This window comes from Pocillopora verrucosa, chromosome 1 (assembly GCF_036669915.1).
Source record: "Pocillopora verrucosa isolate sample1 chromosome 1, ASM3666991v2, whole genome shotgun sequence".
Taxonomy (NCBI): domain Eukaryota; kingdom Metazoa; phylum Cnidaria; class Anthozoa; order Scleractinia; family Pocilloporidae; genus Pocillopora; species Pocillopora verrucosa.
This window is the reverse complement of record NC_089312.1, coordinates 29283043-29296297: the sequence shown is the minus strand read 5'-3', so window position 1 is coordinate 29296297 and position 13255 is coordinate 29283043. Positions and strand designations below refer to the sequence as shown.

The window sequence follows — 13255 nt, the reverse complement described above, 5'->3', positions numbered from 1 at the left end:
TCTTAAATCTACTCACACTTGCCCTTAGCTTGTCGGAACGGTAACACAATACACACAGACAGTACCTTTTTAAATTACCCGATTCACCTGACATCGAACCTATCTTAGTTGAATTCAAATCTTTTTTCGAAATAGTTCGGCAACTAGCTTCTATCTTACGGGAGGATGTTCGAGAAACTCAGGAATTTCTTCTTCTTAATCCCGGCCTTCGTGATAATGAGTTTTTACACCACGAAGTTTGCTTACTACGATCGATTACCCAGGACTGAATTATACACATGCAAGGTTATACGAATTCTTTGTTTTGGTGATTCCTTAACGACAGGCCTCGTGGACGTAAAAACATTTGAAAGCTACCCTTATTCCATCAAACTACAAGAATATTTTGATTTGCACAATCACACAGTACTGGATGTGTCAAAGCGATCTTTCTTCCAAGTTCACAACGCGGGAATGCCTGGTGCCAGAGCAAAAGGTCAAATGTTGCCACATTTGACTCAAATATTGCAACATTCAAGAATAAAATACAGCTGGGTGATCATTCTTGCTGGGACTAACGACTTGAATTCCGTGCGTACACTCGGAGAAGGCAATCTTTCATACAATTCAAAATCCATATTTAATGCGATAGTAACGCTTCACAATGTTACACACATGTTTGGTGCGAGATCTCTGGCAGTTTCCATTCCGGATAGAGAATGTGAAGGATTGGGAACGTGTACTAAGCTGAAACACACCCATAACAAGATAAACCAACTTCTTCGCGATTTCGCAGCCAAGAGCAAGGAGAAAATGCTTCTTGCTGATTTATCTAAACATGTTTATCTTCCTCGTGACCGTAAATTGTGGCGTGATCCGCTTCATTTTACAAAACAGGGTTATGAAAAGATGGCAGAAATTATTTATAACGCAATGAAAGAACATGTTTGACGTGAATGAATAGTGAAATGGGACGAAAGTGCGCGGTTGTTTCAAAAGGTGATAGCATAATGATTTAAATCAGTATAACTTGACGTTAATTTTTGTCCATGTGTTGTTGTTTTTTCTTTTTTTAAGATTCGATAAACAACTAACTTCAAGAGTTTCGCGACTAATGTTATTTGGAATGAGTAGAGGTGAAATATTAGATAGAGACAGGATATTGTTTTCGTGCACAATGTTACAGGAAAATTATAATTACTTCAGTCTCACTATTATTTCCTAAGCTGCTCTACCCACAGCCGGCCCAAGCTCCAGCTGTGAGATGATCATCTTGCTGATGCACAGGGATATGATCTTTGTATATTTCTCGCCACTGCGGTACGTTTTGGCGCATCGGTTTCCCTGAAAACTTTATCTCTTTGGTTCCCATCTCAGTCCCTATTCAAATGTGAGGCTGCATCTGAGAGATGACGCTACATATATAGCGTCCCTAGGCAAGATTTACTGTTGTTCGGCGGCACAGCTTAGCTGAATATATTATAAATATTTGCTAAAAAGAGAAATTTTTTTTACACCATTTACAAGGGAACACACATAGTGCTTAATCATCATCATCAAACAACTGCATGGTGTTAAGATATAACGAAACTATTTCGAGTAATCTTAAAAACGAGGCCCGCGGTTTGATCGGGGTTCAAGTTAAATCGTAAAACTGAATATAGTATTTATCTTAACGCGTATACGTAATTAAAAACAGATGTTTAGTTGTACTTTGAAGGTTGCACGGCAACTTGGCTTAAGTTGAAATCTTTATTAAAAATGATTTTCCAAGCCTTTGATATATGAAATCAAAAGAACAAAAGAAGAACAAAAAAAGTCCTTTCTGTTCGCTCGAAGTTGTACTCAACTTCGTAAGCAATGTAATCCAATCAAAGTAACCAGGGTATGTTTCTTCGCAACACTCTTGATTGTCAAAGCGTCCCTAAAAACCAAACAATTCTTTATTTTCTTTGTGATCAGTAAATAACACGAGATAGTTCTCCATCGTGCTACTGACTAAAAAGACACACTACTGAACTGTTCCAAGAGATCACAGTTTTTATACTCTCTTGACTGTTCTGAAAAACCGAACAGAAAGGACTTTTTTTGTTCTTCGCGCGCCCAAAGAAGGCGAAAAAAGCTGGCCCCCTGATTTCACATATCAAAAGGCTTGGAAAATCATTTTTAATAAAGATTTCAACTTAAGCCAAGTTGCCGTGCAACCTTCAAAGTACAACTAAACATCTGTTTTTAATTACGTATACGCGTTAAGATAAATACTGTATTCAGTTTCACGATTTAACTATGTAATAAAAATATGTATCCATATTCGGGCAGCCTCTCTAATCTACAGAAAGCCCTTACCTTTTGCTTGATTGATTTTAGTTGACTAACATGCAACATGATTTTTCTGCTGCTGTGCCGCCGTAAATCTTACCAAGGGACGCTTTATATTTAGCGTCGTCTCTCAGATGTAGCCTCACATTTGAATAGTGACTGATAGGAACCAAAGAGATGAAGTTTTCGGGGAAACCGATTCGCCAAAACGTATCGCAGTGACGAGAAATATGCAAAGACCATATCCCCCTTAGCGTGACCCGGAAAGTCTGTGCATCAGCATAAAGCCTGTAATGTGAGAACAACGAATGACAGCGCTGACTCAGCAAAGCCTAAGTGTTCAGCGGCCATCATCTGCAGGGAATGAGAAAAACCACGGATTGACATTTGTGCACTCAGCGAATTGCGCAGTCCATGTTCTGTGAACATTGGTGAAAGAAGTCATACTCAATCTTCCGCAGTGGTAGTCAACAAAGAAAGGCTGGAGTAGGTTTTGATATTACTAACAAATTAGCTGCCTAAGGCACTCACCCAAAACCAAGAGATTATAATCTCTTGCCCAAAACCCATCGATGACAGACTCATGATACTGCGGATCTAAATCAACTAAGGATCAATTCATCTCTACGCCGCCTTAAATGCAGTTTATAGTCCCACAATCAAAACTCCACTCCCTGTGAGATCAAAAGAAGTTGAGTTAATAACATTTTCAGAGAAAATCAAGGACAGATAAGTGGAGCATTTCAGGCAGCCTCTAAATTAACCGACAGAAGTGGATTTCCGTATTACAGAGAACGGCTTCATTCTGCTAAGACTTAAACATCCATCTGGCAGAAAACGGTTACCCACAATCACAGTCAGGGAAATGTAACGGGAGGAGAACTAAGAAAATTGACTGATTGAAACTTCTTGATTTGCTGGAGACAATGGGTTTACAACAGCGTGTTATAACACCAACGCACGAGTCAGGCAACACATTGGACGTAATCATAACATGACAGTTCGGGGACTTGGTCAGGGAAACTCCCGTATCGGACTACCACATTTCCGATCGCTGGTCTGTTATATGCCGGATAAACCTTGACAAGCCTAGGGTAACAAAGAAAACAGTGACCTTTAGGAGGAATAAAGGCGTGAATTTGGATGTGCTATCTGATGAAATTTCATCATCGAATTTATGTACAAATACCCCGGACACACTGAATGATCTTGTGTCGTGCTATAATTCCACTCTTACGTCTGCCCTAAACCGGCGTGCGCCATTCATTACAAAGACCATCCCAGCTGGGCCCCTAGTGCCTTGGTTGAATGATATTAAGGAGGCTAGAAGACAGAGGCGCAGAGCGGAGAGGAGATGGCGGCGCACTGGTTTGAAGGCAGATTTCCTTGCATACAAAGCTATTAAGAACAAAACTAACAATCTGATAAATGAAGCACGTAAATTGTTTTTCAAAGATTTTGTAGATAACAGCACTGATCAGAGGAAACTGTTCTCGGCCATTAAGAGACTGTTTGGGAGAGAAAACGTGGTACCCAGCTATACGTGAGTTTCAAGCCCGGTGATGCTAACGCCCAGGATGAGGCCATTCGCGCAATGGAGGATTGCATTAAAGATATAAGGAATTGGCTTATTGAAGGACGGCTGTTACTCAATGATGATAAAATTGAATTTCTAGTTATTGGAGCTCGCCAGCGGTTAAATAAATTAAATCCACCAGTGCTTCATATAGGTCATCGTACGATTGATCCTTCGGTCAACGTTAGGAATTTGGGAACGATATTTGACAATTCAATTAGTATGGATACTCATATAAATCAAGTTTGTAAGACCGCTTTTTACTATATTCACACTATTCGTATGATTTCTAAATACCTTTCACAGGAATCCCTTAAAACATTAGTTCATGCTTTCGTTACGTCCGGACTCGATTATTGTAATAGCCTACTTTATAGCCTTCTCAAATATCATATACGTTAAAAACAACGTGTACAGAATGCTGCAGCCAGATTAATAACGAACACTAGAAAGTATGATCATATCACACCAGCTTTATATAACCTTCACTGGCTATCTGAGTTTTACCGCATTTATTTAAAAATTTTAATTATTACATTTAAGGCTATATATGATATGTCACCAAACTACATTAGTAACTTAGAGTTATTTAATCAAAGTTTAGCCATCGTTTAATAAAACCGCGTTCTAAGCCTTCTTCAATTTAGCCGAACCCTTTATCTAAGAATCAATTTTTTGTGAACAGTGTCAACAGGCCGATACCTAAAAGTAGACGGACATCTATTTAAATGAAATCAACCCTCTTAAAGAGAATCACCGAGGCCCACTGCTTGCGGAAACCACGGTTTGGGTTAGATCTCGTTTAAATAAGCAGCCCTTAGTGTCCATTAAGTCGTGTTCTGTTTATTCCCTTAGATCGAATTCTTCATTATTTTTGGACCGTCCCAAGGAGCGCATGCCATCTACATTAAGAGCACGTTCACACGAAACCAGTTGTTATCGCAGGTATCGCCGATAAAACTGAAAAGAACTGTTTTGATTAGCTTTGATGACGTGTTTTTGCCGGAAGGTTTCCAGAGTCTGAAAAATGAAACGATAAAAATTTTACAGAAGGGTTCCTTAAAAATTATCCGACGACAAAGAGTACATTCATTGAATTCGGTAATCTGGAGTGGAGAGCTTAGGAATATACAACTAATATGTAACCAAATTACTTTGAAGAAGGTGAACAATTTCATCTCAAGATGTTTGGTATGACAAACTTTCAATGGGCTTCACTTGGATTTTGTGTTCTTCTGTTATCACCACTAACTACTCTGTACGTACTCGTTTCAAGAAATACTAAACGAGGGAAATTAATACGAATCTTGTGTTTCGGTGATTCACTGACTTTCGGTCTCACAAACGGAGAGCCGCATCCATACACGGTAAGATTACAAGAGTATTTTCGAAGTAAACTCAGGAGTCATTCAAGGTCGAATCATGTTGAACTCTACAATGCCGGACGATCAGGCGAGCAAGTTCAAAACGAGATGCTCCCTCGACTTGAAAATTTATTGCAGGCTGCTAAATACAACTGGGTTATCATTTTGGGAGGGACAAATGACTTGTTTGGAATGAAGAGTATCTGGACAGACAATAACATTGGCAAGGAACAAGATCAAATTACCATTTTCAATGCCCTAGTTCAGCTGCACAAGGTCGCTCACATGGCTGGAGCGAAAACTGTTGCCGTAACGATTCCTGCGTTACAATGTGAGGTGAGCAGGAAGCGAATGATCAGTGTGATTATGGAAGTGAGACTGAAAGTGAACGAAATGATTCGGAATTTCGTCAAAAATTCAAAGGGAAAGGTGCTTCTGGCTGACATTGATAAGGATATGCATTTTTCTCGAGATCAAATGCTCTGCGGTGACGGAATTCATTTAACTGCTTCAGCTTATGACAGAATGGCCTACATCATATTTAATTCGATAAAGGATTTTACATAGGGCTTTCAAATAAAAGGAATAATAAAACTCAATACTCAAATAAAATCAGAATTTCTAAGATCTACCAACACAACATACACCGATTGAATTCGGTCAATTTGTTTACGGAGAATTATACTTGAGACCCTTTAGTAGTTAGTAGTTTTCTCCGCTACTAAAGATATATATAATATTATGACACTAAGTATGTTTTGAGACTCTTAAGAGTAACCTAAGCTTTCGAAAATTGTCTTCAAACCAGACGGTGTGCACACTCTGATTGCATTGCATCATGGTCGTAAAACGAACAGGGAGTCATCTGCATCCTGCCGAAATGTACTTAAATATTCGACTATGGGGGCCTCCACTTTCTATCATACTCAGTAACCTGGCCGCTGAGCTGTGACGCACTCACGCTTCACTACTCTTTTCAATCTTTAAGCGACTTATGTCAACTACAACAAAAAAGCGGTTCTTATTTAAGTTTGCTTTGCTTATTTCTTCCTTTTTATTTAATGATCAAAGCACCAACTGGTTGTGAACCGCGCGATGTAGTTTTGCTCTCATAGGGCAGCATTCATAATCGGTATTTTCGCGAAATTTAAGGCAAATTTCGAGCAGAGTAGTCACACTTTGAAGTCTCTAGTCACGCGTAAATTTCATATTTTCTATTCAGTTACAGTAACAAGAATTAAATGTTTTCTAGTGCATACCTCGCCTGAGCTTTTGACGCCCCGTGGGCCAAGGTACTGTGCAGGAGAAACCGAATTACAATGACAACTCAGGAGCTGATCTGTTCACTTACATGAAAGAAGGCCTTCAAGAGCTGTTGACCTGGCTGTAAGAAATACTTTGTTGGGGATTGTAGTGAATAAATTTACATCGATGAAGCTGGACCGGTGAACCTAAGAAAGGCAAAACATCTCTTCCAGACCGCCACCGCTAAACAACACCCACGTGTGATGTAGTTGCGAAATAGCCGAACCTCGTCCGAGAAATAAGCAGCGGAATGCGCCTATCAAAGCTTTAAGTTCAAACCAAATGTAACAGATCATCGTGCTTACTAGGTGACTAACTGGCGGAGATAGAAGGTGCAGGGATTAACCCACCCCCCCCCCCTAATTTCATCCTGGTTTAGACCACCCCCTCCCCAACCATGAACCACACAAACTCATTATCTGAGGACGCGACACAAAGTTAAATCGAGGCGTTTTCTCAGGTAACTTCAATGTAGTTTAATGCTGAGCGAGGAGTATGTCTATTTTTTGTTGAGTAGACACAAAAGATGGTTGAGCCACAAAAACATAAAATGAATGGAAAGATATTTGCATTGGATTGAAAAATAGTATTGACAACAATTAAAATCCACGAGTTCCCAATGATGCTGATATAGGTAGAAAAAAAAGCAATTATCTCTTGCCATATTTTAATAATCTCGGCTAAAATAAAATTACACTACTAAGGATATGTTCTTTAACTATTGACAGTGTAAAGTTACATTCATTGGTCAAATTACTTTAGATAACCATCCTTACATACTGGAGAAATGAAGTGTTAACCTGTGACAAGAGTATGACTACAAGAAACCTTAATTAATTATCACTGAGAACAAATCCAGCAACAGCAAGAAGACATTACTGCTGAAGTCATAGACTTACCAAAGGTTAACAAAACTCAGATCATGAAGAGTAATCAAGGCTTTACTTTGATTTTGTAAGAATCAGTTTCACAATAGCCCTCTGAACGTAATCTTAGGACCAGCAGTTGTTACACATCCTACTCTGCCCATGAGATGACCTCCTTTGTAGAGAAGAGGGAGGAAGACATACCACATATGCATCCCTGTGTAAGCAGCAGTCCTAAGGACAGTATCATGGATTTCCCTCTTCTGATTGGGCATATTTGAAATCAGAAAAGTGAAACATTTGCTGAAATAGTGAAATCTGGTGGTCATATTCGATATGTTAAGATGGCAACCACAGAAGGTAGGCTGAGTGCATCATGCCAAGGCTCACTGGTAAACTTAATAAATAGAAAAGGAAAAAAAGGTTATCTTTCATTGCCTGGCTTGTTCTTTTTGAGTACTCTGAATCTTTTATATGGTTTTCCTAAAAAGTTCTTGCATTATGAGATGGGACTTCCACAGAAAAATCATACCAAAAAGACAATTTTGTCCTTTCAATTACTTTTTTTCCAGAACATTTACCAGCAAGACTTAAATTTGTGCATTAGAGCCAGTTTTCCTGATTGCACTCAAGCATCATGGCCTCTTAAAAATACTGATGTTCTTGTATGCTGCACGATAATTGATTTTCTTACAATATACAAAGTATATTTGCCATGACATTAAAGTAAAGCTGACTTGATCCTTAGTTAGAATAACCCTCCATAGCATTTACAAGTTATGATGAGATTACATCTGGAAAGGTCATGTTTAAAACAAATTAACATAACCTGAAAGACAATGATATGGATTTCTTTAAAAAAAATTGCCACCAAAGCAATAAGTTCCCTTGGGAAGCATCCCCAAATATGCATCCACTTGGACCCCAAAAAAGGACAACATGCCATGAAAGGTTTACAAGGTCTCAAAGTAATTTTTCATCACAAAAAGTAGTCAGGTGTTCTGCGAGTGACATGTGGCTCTCCTCGTCTAGGTGCTGGGTCAAACTGAAGGCTGCAAAGACAAAATAAAGTGATAGATCAGCCATCAATAAAAATGAGCATCACAAAATACTTGTGGGTGGTTTCACCTCATGTCAACAACGACAACCCTTGTTTTCCCATGACAGCATTTTGAGCACTGCACCCAATAGCTTATCACAACTGTGTTCCTGAATTTCAAAAGTATTTGCAGCTACAAGTTCAAAAGGTTGCCATCTCTTTCCTAATAGATGCAAAGATGAAGGCTTCCTAATCCAAGTTTATATTACTACCTCATCTAAGAAAAACTCATGATCACTGTTTGTTTGAGTTACTGCATTGGGAAAACACCATTGACCAACAACAAAATGGAATTATCATCATCATCAATCCAAAGTTTTTATAGGAAATATCCTTATTCAACTGTATCTACAGACTGGAAAGACTATAAAGACAGGTGACCTAAGTTTACTAATAGAACAAAGGTGAAAACAGTTCACAAAACCTGGCTAAGAGACTATGAGCAAGATACTATTTCTACTCACAATGAATACTTCAGTGCATCATCAAGTTCCATGATTGCAGCTTGATTTCCACATCTGTAGCAGTAGTTTGGAGCACTAAATATTGTAACTACATTCCTATCATGACACCAGTTGTAACCCTGTAAAACAAAATGGGATACCAATACATTACAACCATTGAAACAACTTCAGTGGCAACTTAGTCTTTACGTGTACACATACAGTGTAATTTTCAGTACCACCAGGGCGTGAAATTAACTTTTTTTTCTGATAGCCACTTGGCTCCTAAATTCTTCAAAGTGGTAGCCAATTAAAAAAAAGTTGGTCGCCATTTTCAAAGACAAACAAAATCTTTCTTTACACTGTCAGCGTTCTAGATAGACCCTTCAAAATTAAGTTAGGGAAAAGATCTTCAACGTGCTACAAAGTGGAGAGGATGTATGATATACAACGTTCAGGCTCATCTAAATCCAAGATGGCGTCTAGTTATCGATGGAGATGCATGTGCTACGTTTTGGAAACTAACTTAACGAGGAAGTTTGCTGCGGATTTATCTCTGCGAATTTATTTAATTCACTATTTCTCTTAGTAAGGTTATGATGAAACGTTGTAGTCACCAATTTGGTGACTAACTTTCAGGATTTGGTCGCCAAAGTGAAAAATCTAGTCGCATTGGCGCCTGTATTAGGCACAATTTCACGCCCTGACCACATGTGATAGTCGAAGAATAGCTTGGAATAACATGGGCATATTCTCCACTTATGAATAGAAATAAAACAGCATGAGCCATCAAAATATAGCCTGTGAATTTACCTATCTCCAATATCTGATGAAAACCCCAAGCAGGCTAAGTTGAGGACTTTGGTTAGAGTTTACATGTATTTGTGAAAGGTTTTCAATGAAACAACAACAACAATAATAATAATAGTTGCAGCAATAACAATGATACTAATAACAACCCTAACAACAACAACAACAACAACATTAAAGTGCAACAAATGGCAAACATTACTTATCTCTAACCTCCATAACAAGTTGATGAGCTCTTGCAATAAGAGTCAGGCCATTTGTGTGATTAAAAGTTTCTGATATATCTTGTCCAAAGGTGTATCCAGCACCACGTGGTGAAATACCCCAACCACCCCTATCATCTGGGTCACTCCATAACAAGTCACACATTGGACCCTAAAAATAAAACGTCAAACACCAAAAAGTTACAGAAAATATAGACACTGCTTGGAATGATATTGATTATAGTGTGTCCTCATCATTGCAGAATTATATCACTTTGACATCATAAGATTGTGTGATTTCTTAAAATCACTGGACACAGCAGCAGTTTAACAATGAATGTCCACTTTGAAACAGTTTCTACTTCAAGAGGAAAACAAAATGTGTGGAAGCAAGTACTGGTTGCAGTAAGTAAAAAAAGAGAGGAAAGAAGTTATTAAGATAAAGAATGGAAAGGAGTTCTACAGGATTATGAAAAAAATATTAACAAACCTCATGAGGGACTTCCTGGATACGATCAAGAGCCCTAATGTGATCCAGTGTGTCAATGGAAGGTGACAAACCACCATGAAGGCAAAATATCTGTAACAGCAAAAGAATGTTTTATTTTCAACAAAGAGGAATGCAAATTTACATCCCAAAAATAACACTTTCCCTGTATTGCTCTGCTCAAGGGATTTACTTTGCTTTATTACACATTCACATTCATTATTCACATTCCTTAACCTAGATAGATATGTTCCTCATTTCATACCCTTGTGCAGTGTATAACTACTGTGAATGAAGCTAAAAGTTTCAATGAAGACCAAATACTAAAGAGCGAACTTACCTGTGAATCTACTAATGCAGTCAGAGGAAGGTAGTCAAATAAATCTGTGAAATACTTCCAAACATTTGCATTCCCATATTTCCTGAGGCATTCATCATAAAATCCATATACTTGGGTGATCTGACGACTTTCATGGTTTCCACGTAAAATGGTTATTCTATGAGGAAAACGAACCTAGAAAAAGGAACATACATTTGAATCAACAAAGACAACCTCCTTGTCACATGAGGGCCCAGAAAAAAAAAGATAAAAAGAGAACTAAGGCAAGTGGAGAAACTGCCCTTTCACTAACCTTCAGTGTGACTAAAAGGGTTACAGTTTCGACAGAATAGTATCCTCTATCAACATAGTCACCCATGAATAGGTAATTGGTGTCAGGAGACCTTCCTCCTATTTTAAATAGTTCCATGAGATCATGAAACTGGCCATGTACATCTCCACAAACTGTGACTGGACACTTCACATCTTGCACATTTGATTCTTTGCTAAGAATTTCTTTAGCCTGAGAATAAAATAAATAAAACAGTCCAAAATTGCATGATTCTACCAGTGGTCAAAGCCAACAAATTTCAATTGGGTACAATGAACATTGTTTAGGGGAACATACCCAGTAAATGCTATCCCAAAATACATTTACAAGTAATTGCAATCACATTGTCAGATAAATATGCAAAAGCAAAAAAGAAAAGATACCAAGGCAGGGGTTTAACTTCAGTTGCTTATCAAACTGATTTGCCATAAGTTGATATTCAAACATTTCCTTTCCTCTACTTTTTTTCCAATCAACAGTCAGAAAAGCAAGCCATATTTTACATAACATTTTTTACAGTCAAAGATATATTTATGTAAAAGTACCACTTTTTAGTCAAATTCAAGCTGATATTTTTGAGATATTGAGAACAGTTTTGCAAGAGGTAAAGCAGGATCACTGGGGAAGATGTTCATCACTATAATCCATACTGATTAATGGGGGATACTAGAGAAAAAGAGAAGCTAGATAATTTGTTATCTTCCCAAATTACAGGAAGGCTGAACACTTGGGGGATTCTGAACAGCTAGCCATTTGTGTGATGACTCTTCCCCTGCAGACCATTCCACTCAAACTACATGTATTCTACATGTTCTTTCTCTGGTGGAAAGATGGCTATGTGCTGCTTGAATCAATCATGCTTAAAACTCCATGACACTCACCACTTCCTTAAGGACACTTTGGAAATTTAAGAAAGAAGCCACTGTTTTGTTGACAACCACTCATTCTATTTATGTTCACTTCTAGACTAGTGTAGCCAATGTGAGAACACTATTCATGAAAAAAAAACCTAATGCATTTCAGGTTATTGGGGTTGAGCTCTCACTTAACCTTAGAATCTTAATTAGGTTAAGAGCTCAATCACAGGCAGGATCTTGTAGAGTTTTGTCATTCTTTGCAGACCAGCATGGATAGGGGTTTCAATGACTTCCATCAATTGTTTTCGAGTCAAACTAATTCTTACTCAAATAACTCGCCAACTCCTCTATGATACTATTGTTAATGGTTGCAATAATCCGTGAGATGGTACACGGTATGCCAAACGCAAATTTAAGTCAAACGTAGAAAACAAAAAAAACTATAGCAGTGAAAAGGGTAAGAATCAGAGTGAAAAATTACACCAGTTGGAATTGAAACTCGAATTTTGTTTTAAAATAGTTTATTCAAAAATCAATTGATCAAATTTGAGTTTTGATTAAAAGAAAAACAAGGGAGTTGACCAAAGGTTGAACCATAATATTATTTCATCCACGAAATTGATAAATTACGGCAGGGCCAGAAATAAACTCGAATGCATGCATACGCACTATGAAGTTGACGTTTCAAAAACGTTAAGCTGATTCGATCTCTCATAAAATTGACACCTATGGGCCACGAGGTATGATCAATGTTAAACAAGAAAACAAAATTACGCGCAATTTTACAATATTCGACGAAATGACAAGCTGAGCTTGATCTACCTCTCTATGTAATATATTAACGATGGAACATACATGTTAGTCTAATCACAGATTTCTTTCTTATGATTCTACCAAAATTTTTTTTGAAACTCTTGAACAAGAGAATTAATTCTGCAATAATAAAATCGCAGCTATAGAAACAAGAAAATCCAAGTTTACCTTGTCACAGAGCGTTTTCACTTGAGCTTCGCTGAGCTGTTTGCATTCCATTAACTGCTCAATCCATGATTCTAAATCTTTTGCTGTCGCCTTATCGTCCACCATAGTTATCGAATATTTCTGGTAAAGCAGAAAAAATATTCACTTATTTATTTTCGTATGTTCTGATACCCCAAAGTAATGTAAAATAATTAAAGTTGCTCAATAATAACGACTACCTCCGTAATTCAAACGTCCAAAAGTAACTATGGCGGTCGATAAAATTGACACCGGCTATGGCACATGTACGTAATATACCAAATATGGGCAATCTATC

General features: G+C 37.8%; 3 protein-coding genes across 3 annotated transcripts; 2 read left to right on the top strand and 1 right to left on the bottom strand.

Moving 5' to 3' along the window:
* The first annotated feature begins 62 nt into the window (after positions 1–62).
* Positions 63–930, top strand: LOC131780831 (uncharacterized). The gene has a single exon (XM_059097423.2). It carries the CDS (start codon positions 166–168, stop codon positions 928–930), a length of 765 nt encoding a protein of 254 aa, XP_058953406.1. The 5' UTR covers positions 63–165.
* Positions 931–5067: 4137 nt separating this feature from the next.
* LOC131780834 (uncharacterized) lies at positions 5068–5805 on the top strand. Its single transcript, XM_059097425.2, has one exon. It carries the CDS (start codon positions 5068–5070, stop codon positions 5803–5805), a length of 738 nt encoding a protein of 245 aa, XP_058953408.2.
* Positions 5806–7193: 1388 nt separating this feature from the next.
* On the bottom strand, positions 7194–13221 carry LOC131780867 (serine/threonine-protein phosphatase 2A catalytic subunit beta isoform). The gene is made up of 8 exons (XM_059097455.2): positions 13158–13221; positions 12940–13059; positions 11084–11293; positions 10792–10965; positions 10455–10544; positions 9975–10136; positions 8973–9091; positions 7194–8461 (listed from the first exon to the last, which is right to left on the bottom strand). Exons 2-8 carry the CDS (start codon positions 13042–13044, stop codon positions 8389–8391), a joined length of 933 nt encoding a protein of 310 aa, XP_058953438.1. The 5' UTR covers positions 13045–13059; positions 13158–13221; the 3' UTR covers positions 7194–8388.
* Positions 13222–13255: the final 34 nt, after the last annotated feature.

What these genes read in the sequence shown, in the direction of transcription:
- LOC131780831 (XM_059097423.2), top strand. Translation starts at nt 166, where the DNA reads ATGTTCGAGAAACTCAGGAATTTCTTCTTCTTAATCCCGGCCTTCGTG.
- LOC131780834 (XM_059097425.2), top strand. Translation starts at nt 5,068, where the DNA reads ATGACAAACTTTCAATGGGCTTCACTTGGATTTTGTGTTCTTCTGTTA.
- LOC131780867 (XM_059097455.2), bottom strand. Translation starts at nt 13,044, where the DNA reads ATGGTGGACGATAAGGCGACAGCAAAAGATTTAGAATCATGGATTGAG. An exon ending in TCCAGGAAGTCCCTCATGAG is followed by an intron (nt 10,137 to 10,454) that starts GTTTGTTAATAT and finishes TTTTATTTTTAG; the next exon opens with GGTCCAATGTGTGACTTGTT. An exon ending in GATGCACTGAAGTATTCATT is followed by an intron (nt 8,462 to 8,972) that starts GTGAGTAGAAAT and finishes TTGTCTTTGCAG; the next exon opens with CCTTCAGTTTGACCCAGCAC.